At 32.5% G+C, this 10,015-nt stretch overlaps 1 protein-coding gene across 2 annotated transcripts; it reads left to right on the top strand.

The window, feature by feature from the left end:
* The first annotated feature begins 406 nt into the window (after positions 1-406).
* Positions 407-8,395, top strand: LOC109342020 (vacuolar amino acid transporter 1-like). Of its 2 annotated transcripts, none has more exons than XM_019579976.1 (12): positions 407-706; positions 1,316-1,632; positions 2,415-2,629; positions 2,735-2,758; positions 3,428-3,608; positions 4,868-5,087; positions 5,512-5,647; positions 5,856-5,887; positions 6,903-7,036; positions 7,272-7,315; positions 7,403-7,465; positions 7,922-8,395. In XM_019579976.1, exons 1-12 carry the CDS (start codon positions 537-539, stop codon positions 8,018-8,020), a joined length of 1,635 nt encoding a protein of 544 aa, XP_019435521.1. In that variant the 5' UTR covers positions 407-536; the 3' UTR covers positions 8,021-8,395. The 2 variants fall into 2 exon arrangements, with proteins under 2 accessions (XP_019435521.1, XP_019435520.1); XM_019579975.1 differs by having other exon boundaries at positions 409-706; positions 5,856-5,875; positions 6,891-7,036.
* The last annotated feature ends 1,620 nt before the right edge of the window (positions 8,396-10,015 follow it).

Here is a 10,015-nt window from a genome sequence, read left to right as displayed (position 1 = left end):
TTAACTTTTTTGGGGCAGGCCCACGTGGCTTTCCAATCTTGATAAAAATGAAAAGGTTTATATTTTTATTATTATCTATTTGCTCAGTTACCTAAAGTTTATATTTTTATACTCATATGGTGTCATATTTAAGTATCATTTTATTCAAAATGGACCACAGCCTCATTTTTCATTAGTGTCCATCATTTATATTAGTTTGAATTCATGTATATTACGTTTTTGAAGGGTCATTTTATATTCATGTATATTACTCATTCATGTTCATGTATATTAAGTTGATAGTATAAAAAGTTTTTACATTTTAGTTGCATAGATAATTTTATCATTTTTTACTTTTCAAATTTTGCTAAGGTAAAAATGCTATATCTCATTATATATGAATATGAATCTGGAGCCAGAATTTTCTTATGTATTGTGATTTGTTACTCTGTCATTTAGTTTTTGCAATATTTAGTAAAGGTAGATTCATTGAATCTTATAGGAGATTTTTGCAGAGTGAAATTGGTAGGGGGAGCTAAAAAGTTTGAAAGAAGAAGATGAAGAACTCTGCTTCAGAAACCAGTTTTTATGTTGAGAGTGATGAAGAAGATGCAGAAAGAGAAATTCAAAATGAAGGGAATGATTCAGATTATTCCATTGACTCAAATGAAAACCATCCTCAAAGAAAACCCAGTTCCTATAGCATGCAATGGCCTCAAAGTTACAGGTTAGATTAGTGTTTCAACTTTCAATTCCTTTCTTTTTCTTGAATTTCTTGATTTTGTTTTTTTAGTTGTGATTGTGATGTGAAGATGACATGTATTTAACTGGTCATTTTCTTTCCATTTCCCTTTGTTTTTTGTTTTTTCATAAATTGAAGTTGACACTTTGTGGAAGATTTTATCCAACCATTGTCTTCATTCTAGATTGTGTCATCAATTGGTCAAATACCAAAAATCATAGGAAAGTGTTGTTGCTTTATGAGTGAATCTGGAACTTAATATTAATCTGGATCTGCTTTTTTACTTTGTAAAACATTTTAAGAACTCACCACCCTTGCTTGTAGAATTGATGTGTTTTTATCTCTATGAGTTGAATAAAGAAGATACTTGATATTATCCCATCATTGTTATTATTTTCTTAGGATCTGTTTGTGAGTTGAGTTTTTTAGGGCAAAAGGAAAGAGAATGTTTTTGCATCATCTCGCAAGTGTGTTTCATGGCTCCGAAGCACGGAGCCTTCCATTTCCCTTCTTTCCTCTCCAAAATCAAACTCTCAAACCGAATATTAGTGAAGTACTGGAATACTACTTATTCCCTTGTATTTAATGTTTCAGGCAATCCATTGATCTATATGGTAGTGTACCATCACCGAGCATCGGATTTCTAGGCACACCCTCCCTATCAAGGTTAGGAAGTTCTTTCGTTTCTTCAACTCTGATAAGGAGGCAACACACTGCTGAAAAACTACCACCAGTAAAAAAACCTCTGTTACAACCCGAAGCAGATGAGAAACAACGACGTAGCTCTCATGGCTTGCTTCCTCCCCTAGTATCTAGGAAGTCTTCGATTCGGAAGGAGAAGGATGCTTCCAAGGTTTGTCATGAAATTGAGTTTGCTGGGCAGTGCACTTTTGGACAAGCTGTGCTTAATGGTAAGTTGTCGAGTATTGGTTTGAAGGCGGCCCAATGCATGAGACTTTCACTGAGTTATGTATTACAATTACATAAGAAAAAAGAAAATAATAATCTATTTACCAGAATAACTAGAAAGTTAAAACAAAGGGAAAAACATCATTAAAGAATGGATAAATTAATTGTGAATCTATATTAAAGGGAAACTTGGAACAAAGATCTGTTGTCCCAAATCATGTCTCTCACCGATGAAAACATGCCATGATAATTAAAAAATTAAACATTTGTTATTTTTTCTGTTTTTGAGTCACATCATTGGTGCCAGATAGGTTCAAAAACTTATGCTAAAAAGCTCCTGCTGCATGAGGTCAAGGAAAGAGTTGGGCGCATTATGTGAGCCGGTTGAACACAGCTACCTTGCATTTGCAAGAGGCTATTTCCACTACTCAAATCCTTGACCTCCAAGTGCATGGTGACTACTTCAGCTGTTGCACCAAAGGAGAGTATATGTATGAAACTTTACCTCTTAATGCTTCTAGGACTTGATCTAGTAACCTTCAAGGTCAAGGTCACAAGACAGAAACAACCTTTCCATTGCAGACACTTACCTTTCAACATCGGTTGCACACCAAAATTAGTGTTATTTGAAGCATAACTACATCTATGTGAAAAATGATATATATAGGAGCATGGGTATGCATATTTCTTGATAGCCTGACACATATAGACTACATGAAACCACACACCATGCATATGAATCTAGCCATGGCAGTAAGCTTCATTCTTACATGTGCTTTTGCAGGCATAAATGCCCTTTGTGGTGTAGGAATCCTTTCAATACCTTATGCTGTCCGAGAAGGTGGATGGGTTGGGATTGGTATCTTGTTAATGTTTGCAGTTTTCTCATTTTATACCGGGTTGCTCTTGCGTTACTGCTTGGATAGTGAACCTGGGCTTGAGACATACCCTGACATTGGCCAAGCTGCTTTTGGTACCACTGGACGTATCGCAATTTCAGTAAGTTTTCATGCTGATCTTTAGTCTTATTTGACTATGTTTTTATCTTCAAGCATTAGTCTCTAATCTATTTTGTATTCCTTTCCGTTTTCATTTGCGATGCAGATAATATTATACTCCGAATTATATGTAAGTATACCTTTACTCAGCAGTATTTCTTCTGCAATCTTACTTGTGTTATTTGTCATAGTAAACGTATAAAAATATAAAATTCTCAAAGGATACCAAGTAAAGGATTCAACAGCTTCTTGTTCCTTTTGCTTGACCTGTGTGTCTATGTCTATAATCTGGATCTCATAGACTGTCACCTTTGTATGAATTTTGCAAACCATCAATCATATGACAAGTAATATGCTATGTGGTTAAGTTCCCTTTACTGCAGGAAGATAATTTGTGGTTCATGGACACATGATGTTTCTCTTGTCTACATTTTGAAGTCATGAAGTTTATGATTATGGGAATTGAGTATTTAAGTTTCTAGTTCCTTTTTTACTGCATACATGTTGACTATTACTATTTCATACAACTTACCTTCATATCAATAGGGTATGTTTGTGAGTTGGAAGAAGAGGCAATCAAAATATAATGAAACAAAAGAGGATGAGATGTGAAGTAATCAATCATCTTTCCCTTGTTTGGAGTTTAATATTCTCCAAAATTTCCGAAAGCCTCCCGAAAAAGGGGGAGTTTACTTAAAAGTTAAAATCTTCCATTAATTCCTCCCTTGTTCTCCCTTCTCTATACAAACAGATTATTGGTGACAATCACTTCACCTACTAAAAATATTCTTTGATGCAGGCTTGTTGCATTGAATATATAATTTTGGAAAGCGACAACTTGTCTTCATTATTTCCAGATGCACACTTAAGTTTGGGTGGAATTGAATTGAATGCACACATTCTGTTCGCACTCTTTGCCACCTTGGCTATTCTTCCTACTGTTTGGCTGCGCGACCTACGCATTCTCAGTTACATCTCAGGTAAAAGATTATTCTCTTAAAGACAAGTTAGCCATTCTACAAATAAAAGTTGAACCTTTGTCTCACCTATCTTTGGTCCTAACTCTTGCAACCATTTTTCTCTACGAAGAAGAATTTATCATGATTCATTGCATCCTTTGCCTCACCCTTTTGTTAAGTTTTGTGAGGACACATTAGCGTTATGGAGGGAGGGTCATACTTTATCAGATCATAACATAAATACTACATGAAAATTTAACAAATTTCAAGCTTCTGATTCATTGCAATTATTGTGTTTCTAAATTATAATGCACTTGCACCTTGCATCTATTTTTTTGGGAGGGTTGGTTTGTGAACAAAGATTTTCTCTACATATTATTTTCTTTTTTTATTGTTTGTAAACTTCCATTTTATCTTTTAATGGAGTTGGAATCACACATCCAACCTTACATAAATATCATTACAAAGGAATGACTCAATTATATTTGAGAAAAGGATTTATGCAACAATAGTGTAACAGTTTTTTACATTGTCACTTGATTATCCACCATTTATTTTCAATTATCGCTGACTCTTAAATAAAAGTAATACAAATGAATGATTGCTGATGCACTGACTGTGTATAAATCTCTACAATGTTAGTGTATAGATATTACACTCATTCTATTTATATAAAACTAGAGATGCTGGATCTGTTTCCAGAAATTTTGTATACTTATTAACCTTTCTCTAGAATGAATGAATTTTATGTTTTCATGAAAACACTTATCAGATGAATTAGGCTCTCTAGAATACCATGTAAGATTAATGGTTTTGTAGAACATATTTGGGAAAAACTGTGCCTTGTGTTTACACAACCCATCATATTTATACCATGAGGGTATGAAGTATAGCAGCATCAAGAGCTAATTAAAGAGTTATGTGGTTGCCAATTTGCTATTAACTATAGTCATCACTATAGTTGAATAGAGTCTAACAAATATGCAAATGAACCAAGAGTACTAAAGGAACAGGCTTCATGATCCACCTTATGTCTCTACTCTACTGTTTCAAAATTTATTTTATTTTCATCAATCTTAAAAGAATTAAGTAAATGCTATGATATAAATTTGGTTAGTATGTATGGTCTATAACTTATCATATTTCCTTACTCAATTTTTCTTGGTTCATTCTTATTTTCTCTTTTCCGTTAAATTTAGCTTACGTTTTAGAACTCAAAACTCAGATTATCGTTATTTGTTTCGAATGATCAGTATAACCCTTTACCATTTTTGTTCTAGCTGGTGGAGTTATTGCATCTATTGTCGTGGTTTTGTGCTTGTTCTGGGTTGGCCTGCTAGACAATGTTGCTATTCCCAGCCAAAGATCAACACTGAATCTTGCAACTTTACCTGTTGCTATGGGTCTATATGGTTACTGCTATTCCGGACATGCTGTATTCCCAAACCTTTACACAGCAATGGCGAACCGAAATCAATTCCCTGCAGTGCTCTTAACATGGTAAAAAAAAGCATGACATTTTTGTATATCCATTAGCAACCTATGATTTTGTATCCAGTTTCCCTAATCATTTCAATAAATACTAACAAACCTACAATTAATTTTATGCCAAACTGAAGGTTAGGCCATTAGGGTAAGCAAATCTGATCATCTTGGCTATTAGGCATGATTGTCAATATGTTATGTTGCATAAAAAATTTAGTTTCTTCAATGGAATTTATCTTTCATAAGATGGTGAGTTTGATATAATGGTAAGGTTGTTGCTTAGTGACCATGAGGTCATGAGTTAAAATCCTGTAAACAGCCTCTCTGCTTGTAGGGTAAGGCTACGTATATTTACCATCCCATACCCCATTAAGTGGGAGTTTCGTGAACTGGGCCGCCTTTTGAATTTATCATACAGAATGTCGAATTTTCCATGCAGTTTTGTTATTTGTACCGCCATGTATGTTGGAGTTGCTGTTGTGGGATACTTAATGTTTGGAGATGGTACACTCTCTCAGTACACACTTAACATGCCTCAGAGCTTAGTGGCCACCAAGATTGCTATGTGGACTACGGTATGCTCATTCTACGTTCTATTGAAAATATTTTCTTAATGAATTACATTATGACATATCAGGCATGATTAATGACATGTTTTTATACCTATTCATTCCCTGTTTTATCTGGTTTAAGTTGTTAATTCAATCTGTATCAGCATATTATCTACATACTTGTAGACAATATAAATTACTAACATTATCATTCTGTACTTTTACTTTGCAGGTGGTTAATCCATTTACCAAATATCCTTTGAAGTTCTAAATGAATGGTTTCACTTTGGTAATTTCAACTAGATTAATTAAATTAAAATTTTCTCATTCTATCTTCGATTATCTGATAGATTTGCACTATATAAATAAAGTCCCTGCCTAAGTGTGTGATATACCTGTCTGAGGTGTGGTTTATATATATGTGGAAAAAGTCATATGGGCATATTTTGTTTCAATGCAATTGACAGAAGAGTTTAATATCTATGTATTGTTAGTGTAAAGATTTATACATAGTCACCATATCATGCACCATTCATTTGGATTACTTTTTCCAAAGAGTCAATGATGATTAAAGATGAATGGTGGATGATGTATTGATAGTATATAAAACTCATATATTGTCACTGTATCATTTTCTCTTGCCAGAAAATTTGAAAGTTCTACCTACATTTTCATTATTTTGACATACGAATGATTGTAATACATAAAGTATAACTAAGAAATTCAACCATTTTGTACTAAATGAGTAAGGAGGCTACAAAATTAAGAACGTTTCTCATTAACATTGCCTCACATTGTTTTTTGAAAACTTTATATGGCCAATCTTTCTGTTTTGTTCTCCTTTTGTGCAAAAAATTCAAGGCTAAGGTATTTTAGTGAAACTAATATGTTTTATAGCATTTTTCTGTGTAGGGTCAGTGAAACAAACACAGCATATTCTGAGTTTGTTGCTAAAAGAACATTAATTTGCCTAGATTATGACCATTCATGAAAGTTCATTTATCATTTTATAATTCTTTTTTCGTGGCCTCGGTATGCTTACCCGGGTCCTGTAGTGTCTCCTCCCTTCACATCTAAATATTTGAAGTTCAAAATAGTACATTCAACTGATATGTTCATCCTAACAAGTCCTTCCAATTCCTATAACAAACATGTACTACCCTTCTGAACTTGAAATGGGTTATTAGGACAAAATTTAATGTGTTTCATTCGATATGTACTTACACTGTGAAAATGAATAAAGATGTTTCTTCTTAATTAGCACCACATATGCATTGAGTATGGCTCCAGTAGCATTGTGTATGGAGGAGCTGATACCATCGAACGATAGAAAGTTTTATGTATATTCAATCTTAATCAGAACAGCGCTGGTATTTTCTACATTGCTTGTCGGCCTGTTGATTCCATTTTTCGGTAAGTCTCTCATATACTAGATTCATTTTACTGCAGAGGAAACTGTCTTCAATATTTATTTTTTACTGAATCTGTAACTATTTATGAAGAGAACAGAAAGAGGGAAATATGGTAGGATTAAGAATGAACTTGAATCGATTTATCATGTGAATTTTTCGAACCAAGGTTTCTATTCTTCCACCCTTTTTCACTTGCACAGTTGGATTATGTTTTATAACATATACCTTTGTTTCAGGTCTGGTGATGTCATTGATAGGATCTTTACTCACAATGTTTGTTGTAAGTTCCCTTCACTTTATCTTTTTTTTTCTCTCCTTGAGGTACTGAACTTAGCATTCATATAAATCAAATCAACCTTGGATGCAGACCTTGATTATTCCATGTGCTTGTTTTCTAAGCATCTGGAGGGGTAGAGTTTCGCGCTTACAGGTATGATTCAGTGAAAGTTCATAATTTCACTCATTTTTGTTATATCATAAAACTAATTGTCAGACGCCGAAGGGCTAGAATATGAAACAACCTTGTAATGTTACAATTTAGCGATTTAATTGATCCAAGAGAATGTGAACACTCTTCCATCAGATTATAATGTTGATGAATTATTGAATACAGGAACATAATGTTGTTTGATCCGATGAACTACTCGTGGCTTTTTAGACATACTATGTTAATATCGATATGATTTAAAGAATATGAAGGAAATTAAATGAAGTACATTTTGAATCTAACATGCTGTGCTGATATCAATACCACTTATATAGCAATCCTAGGAGATATATTTTTGTTGCACAACTGAATTCTTTTAAGCATTGGATGGTTTCTAGTTAAGATTAACTCCAATATCACAGTCTGACAGATTCCTTTGCATTTTGCACATTTCTACAGGTAGCATTTTGTATTACAATCATGACAGTAGGTATTGCTGCTTCGGTTATTGGATCATACTCAGCGATCTCCGAGATTATTGAGAGTTTGAGAGGATAAAGTTTTGCAGCTGAAATTGTGGAGTAGGAAATGTGGCTGATAGTATCTACCCAGAATCCATTTCATCATTTATTCTACAAATTTTCCTTTTTTACTTCCCAACTTTGAATCAATTTTCAGTGGCTTCCCCACTTTGTGACTGATATTTTTTGTTATTATGGTTTTGTTACCCTATCATAGACTGGTGTTTTTTCTCATGTTTGGAGTGTGATGGATAATGTATCATAGATAGTGGTAGAGAACCAGACTAGAGATTAAATTAGATGACTTGAAGGGGAAATTTTGTTAGAGTTGGAAAGGGATCATGGATCTCCATCACCAATTCAAGTGCTAATAGACAATATAGCATCATGAGTGAAGAATTGATGTTTGAAATTTGTGTAGTATTTTCATTTTAGACTACTATTGATTATCTAACGATATAATTGTCGCCAATTTAGTCCTCTAAACAAACACCAAGTTAGTCCTCTAAACAAATTACCATCAAATAGTATAAAAATAAATATGTTAATGATGTGCTGCAAATTAAGTTCTATAACATGGTTGACAAGATCGTGATTTATCTTGTGGAATTGTTCAATCTTATGTGTTTGATGGAGCTAGCAAGTCAGAAGTCCATTACAATTACGATGCCACTGACACTTGTAAAATTGCGGCTTCCAAAAATGAAAATAACCCTATACAAAATAAACTTAAAACTATTCAACTTCTAATTTAAAATTGCGTATCCAATAATAAGTAAAAAAGGATATATTATGTGCTTAGTGACATAGGACTTTTTACTCCAATGAGTTTTTTTCTTTTCTTTTAAAGGTGATAGGCTTACCTAGGACATCATATTTAACTACTTACTATGAATTAAAAAGCAAGTGTTTTGTTTTTAATGACATATATGTTTGGGCTTGTTTAGTAACTTAGTTTTAGTTTTTTAAATATAAACTTTAATTTTGATTTAGTCCATTTTTTGGTGAAATTAATTTGGTCAAGTTAAATAAAATAGATATGGATTGAGGCAAATATTCGATACATTACAGTGGATACATTTTTATTTATATGCTTATAATTAAATTTTCTTAATATTTTGTAAGATCTTACAGTCATACCTTTTAATGTTTATGTTTTTTATATTACCATGCATGGAAGGAATACTATAGTTGTCATTTTTGTGGGCCAACTAACCTGTGGACATTACATCTTCTTATTGGGATCATTCTAATTTTGTGTAAAACTATAATAGTGATACAGATTTTGATGTAAAATAATTAATATAATTACAATTTCAAGAATCAGAGCTCAATATATTTGACTAAGATAGGACAATTCCATATTATCATGACCAAATTAAGCATGCATGGCTAGACAATAGCCATGACTGAATTCCAATGTAAAAAAAATTATTAGAAATAAATAAATAAAAAGTTTTTATTAAACATATAGGACTTTTGGTGCCCATACAATTTTAAAATATTTCCAATATCTGGAATTTAACTCTTAGAAGGTGTTGCCTTTCATATTTATATATTTGATAGATGTTTACTCTCAACGATTTTTTCTTAAAAATTATCTTAATTCTGTAAAGGGAAAGTTGATATTTATCTTAACTATTATTCACTCTTCTCAAATGCTACTGCAGCCTCATATATGTCGCATGACAGCTACAATCAACCCCTCATTACAATTTTACTCATAAAAATATCTGTATATTTTAGTACTTTTAAAATAATTCTATTCAAAACTTTTTTATCTTTTAAATTATTACTTAAATGGCTAATGTGATTTCTAAAGAAAAAAATTGTAGTCAAGGCTTTGCTATCATTCTAAAACTAGTACTTTAACAACTAATGGAGTCTTCACGCTTTACTACAAACCTCTTCCACTCAGAGAAAGCTATTTGTATCATCCACTATTTATATTTAATCATTATTAATAAAAACAATATAAATGAATGATAAATTATAATAGTATATATATATTATGCTCTTACTAAAAACTAAT

Source organism: Lupinus angustifolius, unplaced genomic scaffold (assembly GCF_001865875.1).
Source record: "Lupinus angustifolius cultivar Tanjil unplaced genomic scaffold, LupAngTanjil_v1.0 Scaffold_162_1, whole genome shotgun sequence".
NCBI lineage: Eukaryota > Viridiplantae > Streptophyta > Magnoliopsida > Fabales > Fabaceae > Lupinus > Lupinus angustifolius.
This window is presented reverse-complemented; position numbering and strand designations above follow the sequence as displayed.